The sequence below is a fragment of the Carex rostrata genome, chromosome 9 (genome assembly GCF_964058835.1).
Source record: "Carex rostrata chromosome 9, lpCarRost1.2, whole genome shotgun sequence".
In the NCBI taxonomy this organism is placed as follows: domain Eukaryota; kingdom Viridiplantae; phylum Streptophyta; class Magnoliopsida; order Poales; family Cyperaceae; genus Carex; species Carex rostrata.
In genome coordinates, this window is record NC_135926.1 from 13,593,087 (window position 1) to 13,609,907 (window position 16,821).

General features: G+C 34.2%; 1 protein-coding gene and 2 long non-coding RNA genes across 3 annotated transcripts; 1 reads left to right on the forward strand and 2 right to left on the reverse strand.

Annotated features, from left to right (window-relative positions):
- Window positions 1–1,980: 1,980 nt before the first annotated feature.
- On the reverse strand, window positions 1,981–5,639 carry LOC144559408 (uncharacterized). The gene is made up of 3 exons (XM_078308428.1): window positions 5,015–5,639; window positions 3,373–3,619; window positions 1,981–2,618 (listed from the first exon to the last, which is right to left on the reverse strand). The coding sequence occupies exons 1-3, from the start codon at window positions 5,342–5,344 to the stop codon at window positions 2,251–2,253; spliced, it is 945 nt and encodes a 314-aa protein (XP_078164554.1). The 5' UTR covers window positions 5,345–5,639; the 3' UTR covers window positions 1,981–2,250.
- LOC144559410 (uncharacterized) lies at window positions 3,615–4,507 on the forward strand. Its single transcript, XR_013513132.1, has 2 exons — window positions 3,615–3,973; window positions 4,257–4,507. It is a non-coding gene; the product is annotated as an uncharacterized LOC144559410 (long non-coding RNA).
- On the reverse strand, window positions 4,059–4,854 carry LOC144559409 (uncharacterized). Its single transcript, XR_013513131.1, has 2 exons — window positions 4,721–4,854; window positions 4,059–4,501 (listed from the first exon to the last, which is right to left on the reverse strand). It is a non-coding gene; the product is annotated as an uncharacterized LOC144559409 (long non-coding RNA).
- Window positions 5,640–16,821: the final 11,182 nt, after the last annotated feature.

A 16,821-nucleotide genomic window follows, 5' to 3' on the forward strand; every position in this document is an offset into this window, starting at 1 on the left:
TACAATTTTCTCTCCTTCTCATACTCGAAAGAACATTTAAGGAGAAAAAGCAAAAAAAAAAAAAAAATATATATATATATAGGGTCTGTCTAAATTGCTGCTGGCAGCATTTCGGCAGAGGTGCTGCCGGGGCTATATTTAGCCGTGTGATGTCCAAACAACAAATCCAAACCGTTAGATGTTTAATCTATATTATAATCTACTTGGAGACCAAATTTTACATTTTTTTGAATTTTTTTACTATATATTAAGCTGGTTTGAAAACCGCTGATTTCAGTAAATTTCTGCAGCATTGAAATCAGCGGTTTTCAAACCAGCTTAATATATAGTAAAAAAATTCAAAAAAATGTAAAATTTGGTCTCCAAGTAGATTATAATATAGATTAAACATCTAACGGTTTAGATTTGTCGTTTGAACATCAAAAAATAGAAAAAACAGTGGCAGCACCGCCGGCAGAAATGCTGCCGGCAGCAAATTAGCCACAGCCTATATATATATATATATATATTATTGCTCATATTGACATGACCTAATTTGAGTGACAGTAATTCTAGTTACACAAATATATATTTCAGGTTACTTCATTTCTGATCTACTTTTCAATAAACTATATCACGTGCTCTAAAATCTCAATTAGATATTTTATCAACTATATAATAGTATTTTATTTCTATGTATCTTTGATATTTTCTTAGATAATTCCATCAAACTTTATTTATACCTGCATTGTGATAAACTAGTGTATTATATGAATGAAATCTTATGTCTTGAGATAATTTTTAATAGACTCGTCATTTTTTATATTTATTTATTTTGTTGCATAAAACAAAGTATTTAGAAAAAAAAAACTTCAATACGACTTCAATGATTCTAAGCGGTGTTCTAATAGTGTGCTACAGCAGTGGTATAGCATTTTTAGACATTGAACGCTAAGTTATGGGATAAAAGTGTGCTATTTCAACTACGATCACTGTAGCGATAATAGTGGTCCACTATCCCCGCTACACGCTACGTGCTATAACTCACATTATGCTACATAGGCATATAAAGGTCCAAGTGAAAATTAATTTTAAAGATCAATTTTTTTAAGGTTCAGATTAATTTTGCTTTTAAATAGAAAAATATAGATAGTTTATTCCACGATGCTTATGTTTTTTCAATAGAAAAAAATATATAGTTTATTTATGATACTTAGATTATTTTGAGTGAAAAAAAACTAGATAGTTTATGATATTATTAGAAATATTTTGAATAACAATTTGAACTTTAACTAGTTCAATATGAATATTTTAATTTCTTAATTAATTTTGTGTTACTTATTACTCTATCAGACTTTAGATAATGTTGATAATTTGTAGAAATATAAAATATAATTTTTCAAACAAAAAACGCTATGTATAATAGCTTTCACTATAGCTACGCAGTTCACAATAGTTTTTTTTTAACATTTTCGTTATAACGCCATCATTTTTTTTTTAACATTTTAACATTTCCGCTATGACGCAATAATCCTTAATTAGAACCTTGATTCTAAGTCATCCAATTAGATTCCAAAGGCAACATACGGTTTGATTTCAACTTTAACAACCACGTCATTGACTATGTTTGTCTCTTTTAAAAAGAGGTTAAATATTTTAGACATACACGGAGCACATGCCCCCAAATTTTTTTTACTATAGAAGAAATAATCTTCTATAATTCAACCTGACTACAAATTACAGAGTTTCAGTCCCAATCTGCACTATCTGAATTTCGCTCATAAGATGGCCTCACAAACCACATCATCGAATAAAAAAAAACATCTCAATTGTATGTGCATATAAAATGCAGCAGCCTAGCAGCACCCAACATGTACCGCTGTATCTATTTTAGATTAACTTGCAGGATCAATTCAATAGCAATGGTTAAAAGTATGATATTGAAACCTGGCAAGTATGATATCCATCAATTGCCAATAACAGATGCAATACAAAAGAGACTACCAGAAGAGAGATATATATCCCCAAAACATTCACGTTCGACAAATATGAAGGTAAAAAACAAACACTTTTCTAACTAAAGCAAACTGAGACAAATAGACAGATAGTAAGAAACCTTAACAAGTCTATAAGTACAACACAAAAACAAAACGCATCCTGTTCAAATTTATTCCTCGAACCAGCCATCACAAAAGAACAAGGCCATTATAATCCTTCACCCCTTCTTTCCAACCCACACTAATTCCAAAATTGACAAAAAAAACACACTATTTACCGAACTGGCTGTTGGTTGTAGTGGTTCTTCTCTTTCTTCTTGGCAGCCGCGAGTCGAGCACTCCTAGCTGCTGCCTCACTGGCAGCCTTCTTCGCTGCTGTGTCAGACTCTTTTCCTGTTTTTTTCTTCTTGGATGAAGCAACCTTCTTCAGGCGCTCTTTGACATCCTCTGGATCAGCACTGACAGCTGGCAGCTCCTCACTGGTGGGTTGGCTGGCATTTGTGTCGGAATTATCGGCCTGATCTTGGGGCTCCTTGAATGATTTCTCCTTCTTGGCTTTCTTTTTCTTCGAGGCCTTGCTCTCACCAGGAGCTGGTGCATTATCCTTCTTCTCACCTTCAACTTGCTCGCCTTGCTTGCTGTCTGTAATTCCAGGAGATCAAATGATTACCCAAAAAAATTGTAAGTCAAACAATCTTGGAAGAAAATTTATTGATTTAACAAAACAGAAGGCCACAATAAATGAAAATGTTAATCACCAGGTCATGCATGAGCTCACCTTGTAAAGTATCCCGGTCAGAAACCAGTTAGCCTTGGATCCAACTAGTGTCTTACTATTTATTGGCAGGACAAGGACAGTAACTACCTGCCGGTTTAGTTGGACTCATTTGCTGCAACATTTATTGCAGTACACTGGAAACAACCCCCAAAAAGGTATGAACAAGGCAGTACCTGTACTGTACTACTGTGCTATACTTGCACCCAACAGGACCTCTATTTGCAAAGAGTACACAGATAGAAATGTTCTAAATATATCAAGCCTGTCAACTCCTTGAAAAGGTGCAGTTTTTTTTCTAGAAATAAGCCAGGATAGCACCAGTACAAAAACTCAAACCTTCCTAATTGACCTCTAAAACAAGAATTCTTGACTCCTCACTCCGTAAACAGGAGAACAGGGGAAAGGCAAATTTTCAAATTATAGAAACATGTGTACAAATCAAATTCAAGTTTCATAAACCATCATTTTCTGTCAGGAGCTTCCAGAAGGCAACTGAAACCTAATCTTGCCTGTTCTAGCCCCAAAAAGATGGGAACCTCCGCATTTGATCCATAAACAAAGGAAAACCAGGCAAGATGATCTCGCAACAAAAGAAAATGCATACACTAAATGAGTTACCTTCTTCATTCTTGGAGTTGTTCCCAGAAAGACCAAGTTCAGCCAACACGGCATCCAGCTCAGCCAGCTCCTTCTTCTTCAGCTCCTTTTTAGACAGTTGTCTCTCAGTATCCTTGGCAGGTTGAGGTGGTGCCGGGACCAACTTAATGGGAACTGGTTCAGCATGAGGTGCTGCTTCCTCTTCATCAGCATCCTCTTCATCATCTCCTTCGTCAATGCCAAGACCTTCATCCTCACTTTCACTCTCCTACAATGTCAGACAAGAAAACACGGCTGTAACATATTTGCATAAAAGATATGGGAAATGGCGATGATAAACCCCCACAGGCAGCTCCATTAACTTAAAAAACCCTCTTTTACATTATAAGGAGTTGTCAACAGCCTACCTAAATAATACCTATGATACAAACAGGAGTAATTGTGCACAATGGGTAAAAGGATTCAGAAGTTGCTTTTACATTTTAGAAATCCAAAGAACAAAAACTCCAAATTCTTAAGTGGATCTTTTTTAAGGTGCTGCCCAGCTAGTAGTTATCAGCAGCGCGCCTTTTTAATAAAACAGGAAATGATAACAGAACCAATAGAAAACCCATATTGCATTGTGAATTGAAATTTAAAAAGGCCCACATCGCACAACCACCATACAGAGTAGCCACGATAGTTAAACTACTTGGACTTTTCTACTCACTAAAAGCACAACACTATGTATAAAAATCAAACACCCAAGCAAAAATTGATTCGCAAAGAGTTTGAAAAGGTGGAGGAAAAAGATAGATGTCATATGCCATGACACAGTAGACAGTAATTCAAAAGAGATGTGTCAACTAAAGTGTCATGCTTGACTTCTTCAGCCTTCATTACACAATTGCATAATGAGATTTCAGAAATTATGATATAAATGAGATAATGGAAACAGACTGCCGCACAATTAACATATGGCTCTTCCAAAGTTGGCACACAAAAAAGTGTGCTTATGAGAGCTTCAAAATTGGCAAGTACTTATAAAACAAACAGCAAACATCGCGGCATTTTATTGCGAAATTTGAGTTTGCAGATGTAATGTATATTAACTTGGTACCATTTGAGGTCACTTTCTACAGTTAAATTTCCACAATTAGTTAAAAAAGTTCTTAAAAGAATTATTTTGTTTAAAAAGGTAAGGGTAAGTAACTAAGACATACAATTGCCACAAGAAAGGTGTGGATATACTCCTAATAAACATATTTGCACAATACCTTTCATATTAAGAAGCATCAGAATGGATAAAATGAAAATATTTAAAGAAAATAATGGTCGAAGAAGCTGTGACACTATTTCAAATACTTGAAAAAATATATAGTTTTAACACTGTCCAGTCATAAACATGTGACCCAACAAAAATTTTCATTAAAACAATTACATATATGACCCTCATCACTAAATATGCATGAGCACAAATTGTGTGAGTAATGTAGCAACACAAGACATAAGAAGGTTGTTTCACTTTTTACGAAATATGGAAGCTCAGTTTTTCACTTTTTAGGAAATTATTAGCGGACTAATCTAAAAATCTTGAACTATCACTAAATGCATAGATTGAACTGATAATAAAAAATTTAATCTTGAAGAAATAACAATGCAGAGTTTTAGATTAGAAGAAAACCTCCTCCATTGTAGCGTGGTTTTTGCTCCCCCTTTGATCAGGTTGGGTCCACGAGGTCTGCAGCGGGGCTGTGTTGGCATAGAAGTCATCATCATCATCCTCGACGTCAGCCCATGAGGTGGCGTTGAGAGGTGTTTGGGCCCATATGACAGGTTGAGGCTCGGGGTCCGTATTACTAGTTCCCTTGCTAGTACCGTGCTTAGAAGAAGCCTTTTTTGATGATTCCTTGTCGGACTTCTTCTTCTTCTTAAGGGTTTCTAGCGCCGCAAAAACATTAGAGTTGACGATATTGACAGGACCGTCATCTCTCCTGTTGCCTCCACCTACCATACTTGGGGAAATTGAATTGAGAAAGCGTCGCTGCTGTCCCGAGATCGAATTAGATCGATCGGAGCTCTATGCGCCTAATTTTTTTTAAAAATAAAAAAGGGGATCGAAAAGGGGGTGGGGGCAGCTGGAGATAGAATTAGGGTTTGGGGGAAATTCGGAATAAGCGAGAAGAGAGAAGAGAGAAGAGAGAAGAGAGAAGAGAGGAGAGAGAGGAGTTGGAAAGAGAAGAGAAGAGAGGATTAGGTTAAAAGTTGAAACAGAGAGAGAGGCGAGCGAGAGAGCTCCAGACAGACAGCGGCGGGCGATTTGTTTATGGAATTGGGAAGGGAAACAGACACCAGAGAGGAGATAGAGAGAGAGAAAACCTCCAGCACTTTATATTTATTTTGGTTACACCTGGATCACTGGAAGCTTCCGTTGCTCTCAAGTTTGTACCGCTTACGGATATAATTACTGCACCATCCTAACCGTCCGATCAGTTGGAATCCCTCTGTTACCAGGTACGGACAGGATGTATCGCTTCGCTTGTTTCCGCTTTTCTTCGTTTTGTGCTTCGAGATTCGTGCATAACGTATTTAACGGCTCAGATGTTCCATAAAACACTCAAAAGTTCGAGACATCTCAGAGGATGCGAGTTCCATTATTAGTCAGTGCTAATCGTTCGGTATAAAAGGAACATACGAATGTTATCCGGATTGAAAATTTATTCTATAACCGATCGGTTCCATTCCATGCGTTTAGGATTATGGGAGTTGTCAATATTAAGGAATAATATATTTATATTTCTTCAAATTATTTTTGTCCGTTATAATTAATTTCTGGTGTCAACATGCTAGCGAGATGATATATAATTTGTCTTTGTATATAATTATAAATTGAGTTCGACTATTGAGTTACAAAGTAAAAGTCTTATTTTAATTCATATTTGTATCTTTATTTTTAAAGTTTAAACAGTTGATCTGAACTGCTCAATATAATATTCACATTGAAAAGTATTTGGAGACCAAATTTCACATTTTTTTTTGGGATAGAAAATTGATATTTTTGAATGGATTATGGACTATCAAAAGATAATGATTTAAAAATTCTAAACAAATAGTAAAAGAATTTCAAAAAAATATAAAATATGGTCACCTAACACATTTCAATATGTAGATCCTGTTGACCGGTTCACATCGATCTTTTAAAATTTCAAAAGTAGAAAATATGAACGTAAAGTAAAATCAAGCTCTACTTCGCAACTCACCATAGCCCAACTCATTATAAATTAACATAATTCTTAAGTTGTTATTTAATATTAGGATTTGATCCGTCTGTGCTACTATAATATATTAGATATATTAAACAAAAATATGAAAAACACAAAATACGTAAGACGAGTACTATTATTATTTATATAAGCTATGTTTATAACAATTTTGTTTAATTATAATTACAACCAATTCTATAGTTATGAAAAGCGTAATTATAAATAAGTCCTTAATGGTTTAAATAGACAGTGTAGTGTGTCTAATTTGATATTTTTTAAAATTCATATTAAAAAAAAGTAAGCGATTTGAAGAACTCGTGACTTAAATTTATGACTAACTGAACAAAAATGAAGCACATGTTGGATATATATTTTTTGGATACATAAACTATATATCTAAATGGTAGAAACACATCCACTTAATTTTGAGAAAGGCGAACAGATGTATGACAATTTTTGCTCTTGAGTATTAGAAAAACAGAATTAATGGAAGTACTATAGCAATTCATTGTTGGCTCTTCAATATGCATGCTTCATTGAGTTGTATTTCGATTTTAATTTTTAAACAATGATACCTAGCTAAATGGAATTTTGTTGGACTTGGACAGGGAGATTATATTTAATAATAGAGTAAAGATGTTGTCCCCCTTGAATCTGTCCCCTATCTGTCCCCCTAACAACTTTCTTTTTTTGTTCTCTCACGTGGTCAAAACCCACTCTCTTCAATCTTCAATCTTCTCACGTGACGAGGAGAGCGTGGTGCACCGTCGAGATTCGGTGAGGAGAGCGTGGTGCACCGTCGAGATCCGGTGAGAAGAGCGTGGTGCACCGTCGAGATCTGACGAGGAGAGCATGGTGCACCGTCAAGATTCGACGGAGAGAGCGTGGTGCACCATTGGAGGGGGTCCATGCTAGCCCAGCGAAGGTTGTCACAATGCAACATATGAATACTTCATTAGTTAGATATGAATACTTCAGTTGTTAGATATGCGTACTTCATGTTACATATGAATACTTCTTGGAAGAGGTGGGATGAGAGAGATGAATCTGACTTTGAATTTTGAATTGTATAAATTATTTCGAACATGTATGAATACTTCGTAATCGTCAGTATGAATAATTCTTTAGTTAGATATGAATACTTCATTGTTTTAGATATGCATACTAGTCTGTTGAGAATATTTCTTGGTCCCAATCTGGGCAGGTGTGAATATTATTAGTGTCAGATGTGAATATTGTTAGTGTCATGTGTGAATACTTTATTAGTTAGATATGAATAGTTATATATATGAATATTTCATTTGTTATATATTGAGTACTTCATTAGTTAGATATGAATATTTCATTTGTTAGATATGCATACTTCATGTTAGATATGAATACTTCTTGGAAGAGGTGGGTGAGAGAGATGAATTTGACAATGAATTTTGAATTGTATAAATTATTTTGAATATGTATGAATACTTCGTAATCGTCAGTATGAATACTTCTTGGAAGAGGTGGGGTGAGAGATGAATCTGACTTTGAATTTGAATTGTATAAATTATTTCAAACATGTATGAATACTTCATAATCGTCAGTATGAATACTTCATTTGTTTAGATATGAATACTTATTTATTTAGATATGAATAATATATAGTTTCGCTGTAGTGGTCCCCAATCTTGGCAAATGTCGCTTTCAGACGATTGCGGTCCCCAATCCAGGCTGTCACAAGACGTCAGCGGTCCCCCTGGTTGTTACTGGTCCCCTCCAGCTTGTGTTTACATATGACAAATGTTTATGATAATAAGTATGAATACTATAAATTCGTAGGTATGAATACTATATGTTTTGACTATTAATAAAATATCATTAATCTTGCTCTTTGGTGGTAGTTAGCACGTTTTAACTATTTTTTTTGTCTTTTAGTGCGGAGGACAGATAGGGGACTGAAATAGGGGGATTGTTAGTCGATCCCTTAATAATAATTTAATTTGGATATATATATCCCACTATCCCATTCCAACCTCATACAATACAGTATACAGATGCAGATGTAATAACAAATAAACAGTGTTTGTTGGCGTTGATCAGGTTGGACGGCTGAGATTAGAGCGAGCTGAGAGATCAGTTTTAGTAGATGACATGGTACGGTATGCTCCGGGTGCACCTGACAAGAGAGGGAAGAAGAGGCAGGGGCGTGTCTGCTCGTGACGATTTAGGCAATCCTTAAATTATCCCTTTGGTGAAGAACGGAAACACCATTCATTCATTCATTCATTCATTTACGGTTACTTACGCCTCTATTCTATTCTATTCTATATATTAGGTAAGCTAGGATCATTCATTTGCGTGTTGGTGTTGGTGTTGGTGTTGCCTCGGATATAAAGATAATAATGGGAATATCTTATTCCACTGGAGCACGGGACTGCGATTCCACGACAGCGACCTCCTAAGTCCTATCCGTTGGATTTGCATCTTATCCATATTAATTCCATCCCGATTGTGTTGGGACTAAAATGTTGATTTCATGTTGATGTCGGTCATAAATTAACGGCGCCTCAAAAACTCAAAAGTGTTAGTTAGTATCTAATCTAATCTAATCTAATCTATACTAATACTGTCGTATGTTGTGGGTTCCTCCAAGTCCAATCATAAAATAAAAAAATATATTTAATAGACCAAAAGGCTTCTCTAGTTCTCTTCTCTGGAGTCTGGAGGAGAATCTGCGATGGTGCCACGTCAGGATAGCAATATATATATCCACAGATTTGAGTCTGTTTTTCTCATTCCCCACAACACAAGTGAGTCACCAACAAGCAAACAAAGAAGAATATTCTTGGCTTCTGTTCTGTTACCGGACTTGATTGCTTATAGTAATTACCGATCATGATATATAATTAGTTTATCAGATGATATGAATGGAAAGAGACCTGTCAAGTTTCTATCCATAGAAAGCAAGCAATATTTTCAGCACTGCAACTAACTGGCTTATATCCATAGAAATCTAATTGAGATGAGTAAAAGGAAATTGGCCTGGTAGTCAGAACAAAGACAAAGACAAAGCCCAAAAAGGTAGAATAGATACAGAATCTGGGGAAAAAGAAACGGTCTATTAATTAATGTATTTGTATGGGCATGTTACACTGTTACAGGCCAATTGATAACCAAAACTGGGCTTCATGAAGCCCACTTTAAATAATATAAAGCTCAAATTGTAAATGACTATATTTCCCTAATTGGTTTTTTTTTTTTTTTTTTTTTAAGCCTCGCAGCCGACAACTCATTTTAATTCAATTCCCTCGTCACTGCGCACTAATCCTTGCGCATGCAGCAAAGCTGTTCACTGAGCCACCACAGTAATCTTGTCTAAGTGAGAGACCAAACAAATATTTAACATTATTTTTGACATACTAACTAAATATGTTGAATAATAACGATTGAAAGTGACAAACATGGTCAATTTGAAGTTATTTGGTTGTTTAATTATTAAATCTTCAATTTATGCACAGTGTATGTAATATCTAACGATAATGATATATTAATCATATAATATTAATAAGTAATGAATATCCATATGAATATAATTAAAATAATCAACCGGTAATTAAGTTTGACATGATTATATGATTTTACAAATAAATAATTAAAAAAATAAACCCGTTGTCTAATACATATAACCTGGAGGTGGAGGTGGAGGTGGAGGTGGAGGTGATTTGAATTTTTTTTTTTACTTTTATCTCTTTTTTGTTTCTAAAAAAAAAAAATTGTGAAGTCAATTAGTAGTCCATGTTTGCAAAGCTAAGGGTTTTTTCTTCAGTGAAGAATCGCTCAAAACAAAATTGGAGTCGACTAACCAAAAGTGACAGCAATTGTAAATTTGGGGGGTCAAATATGGAATCTTCCCTAACTTTGTATTTATTTATTTTTTTATTTTTTTACAGTGTTAAAAAGGTAAGCTTATTAACAAAAGTTATCCATCTAACATTAGACAAAGTGCATGCTGCGTCTAAAAGAAGCACTTTAATTTGTGAAGAGTTATCCATGAGAATATATATATATATACATCAAATATCACTTTGATGATCTAAAGCAGAGTTTGTAGTTTGTAGTCTCTCAAAGTCAAAAAAGTGTACAATACAATGATCCTGATTCCTGTACATGCATCTAAAGTTGTAAACCCTGTCAAATCCAATTAGCCGATTGCGTACAATTGGGTCATAATTTCTTCCCAATAAAATTTATCAAATTATTACGCATTTAGATGTGAATTCCGTACGATTTGGTAACACGAATATGATGCGTTCAGTATGATAAATTCTCTATAGATTTAAATTTTGTTTATGATCTACACTCTACAGTAATTTTTTGTGATGTTCTTCTGATCAAGATTTAGTGTGAACTACATCATAAAAGTGGGTTACCACTTACCTTACCACTATTCGACATGAAAGAAAGATTTCACAATGTACGATGTATCCTTTCCTTTCCTTCCCAAGGAGGAATAATTAATTGTAGTCTAGAAAGTTAAAAATCATGCACCTTAGAATCCAATCGCTATCTCATATTCTCATCTATCCTATTCCTATTTCTATTTCTATTCCTATATACTAATTTTGGAATATATATAAATAGATGGTACATTATTGGCACAAGCTAATTAATATGACTTTTTACTTTGTCCTTTCATACAGCTTTAACGAAATGAAATGAAATGAAATGAAACCAATATTTAATTTAATTACCAAAATATCTTTTCAGATAAGAAGCGCATTTTTACATTGCATTCATTTAGAGATAGTGTGTGGACTTCAACTTTGTTAAAGTTACGTGCCTAATTAACCCTGGATTAGAACGTCATTAGTTAATTAGTTAATTAATTAATGGGCTGAGATATTTTGGGTTGGGCCCAGTGAAATGGACTCAAATATTTTATTGGTTTAACAATTATGATCAAGTGGACCAATCGCAGCCGTCAGATCATGCCTTTTCACTTCAAAAACAAACAATATATATATATATATATATTGGAAAGTGGCACGTTTCGCTTTGAGAGGTCATCTTACATCATGCTTTGAGAAGCATAATTCATGTCATTATATGTTAAATTTTAATAAAATAGTCATCCATCTCTATTCAACACTTTCTAGTTTTTACTCAAGTTTGTAGTCTTACATAGATGATCACTTTTTTGTTTTTTTATAGGTAAAAGTGCATTACACACATTCTATTCCTACATTCCTTCAAATTAAAATAAAATTTTAATTTTTGCTGAGATTTGATTCTGAATCTCGAGAACTAGGGTGCTCTTTGCGAATTCAACTCTAAAATCTATCGAATTGATTTCAGATGACTAATTTGAACCGTTAAAATCTATCTAACTTACGAGTGATGCGTCTATATGGGCAAATTTTAAACTTTTAAATTAATATAATGTAAAGTCAAGCGGTTAAAATTAGAAAGTTTGTAAATTCAATATTTCAATTTAATGCTATTTTTGAATTTTTTTTTTTTTTTTTTTTACCACCTCACTCTCTAAAATTTAAAATTTAAAATTTTCACATGTAGACGCGATGTAGATGAGTTTCAATGGATCAAATTTGCCGTTTAAAACCAATCCGGTAAACTTTAGAGTTGAGTTAAAAAAGAGATTTGACTACTGAATCTCTATGATGAGATTTTTGTGGCTATCATAATCTCAATGTTACTCTCACTAAAAGTTGCAAAATAATTTTGTATTGAACATGACAGTATTTGAGAAGGAAAGTTTGTAATGACGTGTGTGATTAGAGTAGAACTAGAATGTTTCAAGTTCATTAAGTCTTTTAATTTAATTCTAAAATTTATCATATTAGCTTTATACGATTATTTCAAACCATTTAACTGATATATATGTCTTACGAGTTGAGTTATGTGTCTCTATATAAATATTTTAAAATTTTCCATTTAATTTTCAAGTGGTAAAAATATATTGAAAAGATGAATGCATTTAAAAAAGGGAGAAAGTATTTTGTATAAATTAAAAATTAATTATTTTGTCTTTGTAATGAAATTTGATATCATAATTTTCAGTTTCCAATCTCAATCTTAAAATAATAAAATATATAGTTTTAGTAATAAAAAATTTGGTAAGGTATGTGAACAGAACATGCCGTTATTTGTGATGTAGAAAATTGAAATGAGCGAGGGCGATTTGATTTAACCTTTTGCAATTTGCATTGAATTAAAAATGTCAAAAAGGCAAACATAGATTGTCAAACAGAACAGACACCTGTACTGCCACCTAACGCCCAAATTACTTTTTTTTTTTGGGGGGTGGATTCTTTTATTTTGGATATGTATAGGTGTAGTTGTATACTAACAAATCTGATTTTATATTGACAAATTTTGATTGTACGCCAAATTATTTAATTTAAATTATGATCGAGATTAGGTTTTAAAGTACAACCACTGACATAATCAAAGAAACAGAGAACATCTAATCTAATCTAATCTAATCTAATCTAGGGCTGGAGTCAGAAAACTAAAACTAAAACTAAAAATCTTTATATTTGATAACAAAGTACAGGTGACACGTCAGCATGACTTGACTTGAGCTGTTTGGTAGCATCTCTTTTTCAAAATAGGAAAGTTATGAGGTTAATTAATTAGTTATCAACATTCAACACTCAACAGTGAGAGAATAAGTCTTTGACATAGCATTATAGCAATAGCATAATGCAAACAAATTCAATAATTAATCTACTTCAACCATTAACTCCCACAGAAAAACAACTATTAATAATATGACTTTTACTCCCACAGAAAACTATATAATATTAATTAAAATACAAATAGGCAGGAATTAATTTAAATTTATGTATTTTCTCCTTTGTGTTAGAACAAATATGGTTAGGCTCCGATTTCATATTTCAATCTTTCTAAATCTCGAAATTTATTTAATATTTTCATATAACTTTAATTTTAAATTGTACATTTATTTATCAAAAAAACATTTCCTTATATTTGCATTTAAATATTGGGTTAATTTTCTTTTTGCTTTTCCCTTTTTGTGCTGATGTTGCGGGGAGAATGGGAGAACACCGTTGGAAGTCTCAAGTCGCTATGCCTATGACAAAATTTCTTACTATCATTTTCTGTGTCTTTCACTCGATAACAAACCGTGTCACGAATCACAAACGTTACCAAATCTCTTATACAAGACAGTCAATTATCAACACTTTTTACATTTATCAAATATCAAATATCAAATCAGGCTAATTTTAGAACACACTGAATTATCCAGCCGGACCATTCTACGTAAGATATAATTCTATTGGATAATTTAGCGGAAACTTCAATGCAACTAGCTATAGGAATTTGAAACAATTAGCTTAGGAACAATGTTATGTTTTTTTAACTCGGATTATTTTATATGCTGTGGTTAAAAATTTGAAACAATTACCTGGAGAGTGAAGTTAGATTTTGAAGCTATAGGAATCAAACGAAAATAGAAATCAATTATATAAAATTCTCATACTGTAAATGACAATCAACTTTACAATATACATATCATTTTACTTTAAACTTCACATAAAACTGTGCATAAGTAAAAAGATAAAATTGAAAATAAATAAAAAATCAATTGATCTCATTCAATAAATATCTCTCTTCCTCTTAACTGCCTACTGAATAAATCTCGCAATTTTCTTTAAAGATAACCCGCTACACTGAAAAAATAAAAATAAAAAGATTGAGAAAAGTGGCAGATAATTGTTATTGAGTGAAACCTAACAGTAAAAAATGTTGGGTTGTTGGGTGTGTTAGGAGGAACAAGTCATACTCCACTGACAGATGTACGGTTCAAAGCATGACTAGTACCCTAAAGCTATTTCCACCTTTAACACACGCACACGCACACGCACACGCTTAAATGTGCAATTTTTTTTATTTACAAATAAACAAATTTAATTATAAAAAAATAAAGGTGGATTATTTTTTCCTATTTCATTCATAAAATTAATAATTCGGTCTCATTATCTCATTGAAGTATTTACTGAGACAGAGTTTTTTTTTAAAAGTAGCAGAAGCTGCCATTGCATTAATTCTAGTTCAGTTACAATTTAGAAAATTACATCAACAAAAACAACCACAACATCATTCTGACAAATACCATTACACTTTTGCGATATGGACCCTAAACAGTTGCAAATTATCCATTGTCTAGTCATAGTCTCGTTTCTTGTAGAATTTTTTGTCCCAACACCTTCACATCCAACCCGTCTTGCCGAAATACAATGTTATTCCTATTTTTCCAGATATTCCAGATAGCACAAATAAAACGGGTACCCCATTCCTTTTTGCTCATTTGCCCCCGGCTTTTTACCATTTCCCAAGAATGAATCCACACATTGTTGAAGGTCCCTGCAATCTTCATTATAGGTCCTTGGATTGCTGAGGCAATGTGAAACCATACCTGAACCGCGTATGGGCACAAGAAAATCAAGTGGACTAGCGACTCAAAAGGGCAGTTGTTGCAGCAAACGTATTCTTGCTTGACATTCATGCCTCTTTTCCTCAATATCTCTCTTGTGAGTACTCTATTGTGTAACGCCAGATAGGCAAAGATTTTTGTTGTGGGGGTGGCTTTAGTTTTCCAAATGTAAGCAAAGGGCCAATTGATTTTTCCTCCTGTAATTAGGGTATGATATATGGATTTGGAGGTGTAAATGCCCCGTTCATTCCATCTCCATTCAATTAGGTCTGATTCTTCCGAGAACATGATTGTTGTGGTGGTTGTCAAGGTTGGGTCAATGGAATGTTGCATCGGCCATGCCTCCGATAGAGATATCTGAGGTAGTTGAATGTTAATCAATTCTTCTGCTGCCCTTGGTAGAGCTTCCCAGGAGTCATACCAATATGATATTGTTCTACCATGCCCAATTTGCCATTTTGTGCTTCAAACAAAGAGGTATCTGACATTTTGAAGCTGTAACCAGAAAAAGGACCCTGCTTTAAGCCAGATTTTCGACCCAAGAATGCATGTACCCTTTCTCTTGATTTCTTCTAGAGTCATTGACCACAAGCATAGCGGCTCAGAGTAAAACTTCCGCCACCAATGCAAGAGCAAGGAAACATTCTGGATATTCAGGTTCAGCAACCTAAGTCCCCCACCTCCCTGGGTAAACAGACAGTCTGCCAATTCATCAAACAGGTGGGCTTAGAATGATGACTACCCGAATTCCAGATGAAATTCCTCCTGATGGAGTCAATTCAATTAATAACCCATTGGGGGATACGGAAGCACATCATGTAGTATATGGGAATCGAGGAAAGAACTGATTGTCCTAATTGAAACCTACCACCTCTTGAAATAAGTTTTCATTGCCATCCACCAAGTCCTTTTTCTATTCTTTCTATTAAGGGCATGAAACTCTCTTGAGAAGGTCTTGAGATGGAAAGTGGCAAACCCAAGTATTGAACCGAGAATTGTGATCTTGTGCATCCGATTATTGCCTTAATCTAACACAAGTTGTTGGTGTGCACATTCAAATGGATGAATATACTTTTGTTGTAATTCACACAGATGCCTGAAATGGATGCAAAGAGACATATTATTAGCTTGAGGGAGATTAAGGAAGAGATATCAGCCGATGCAATGACCGCCGTGTCGTCGGCATATTGGTAGGCTATGATGGAATATTTTATCTTTCGAGAGATGCCATGTGTTAGGTGGTTGTTTACTAATGCTAGCATTTTTTGGAACACATTTGCAGCCAAGTTGAAGAGCATTGGTGAAAGCGGATCACCTTGGCATAGACTGCGCTTGTGACAAAAGAATTCTGATGGGGTCCCATTGACTAAGACCCTTAAGGAGGAGGATGTGAGTAATTCTTTCATCCAGGACATCCATTTGGAAGGGAAACCTCTAGCCTCCATGATTTTAAAGAGGAATTCCCCTTCGATGGAATCGAAAGCTTTGGAGAAGTTAATTTTAAGAAAGATGACTGGTTTGTTGGCTGATGAGATGTGGTGTAGTAGTTCTCGTGTAGCGACAAAGTTTTCGGTGATTTGACGCCCCTTAATGAAAGCGGTTTTCTTGGGGGAAATCAGGTCTGGTAGCTTGGATCTCAATCTATTTGCTAAGATTTTGGATATCAATTTTGGCATGGCATTGAGGATACTGATAAGTCGATAGTCATTGAATGAGGATGGTGACTCCTTCTTAGGTATCATGACTACATTAGCTTGGTTGATTGTAGCAAGG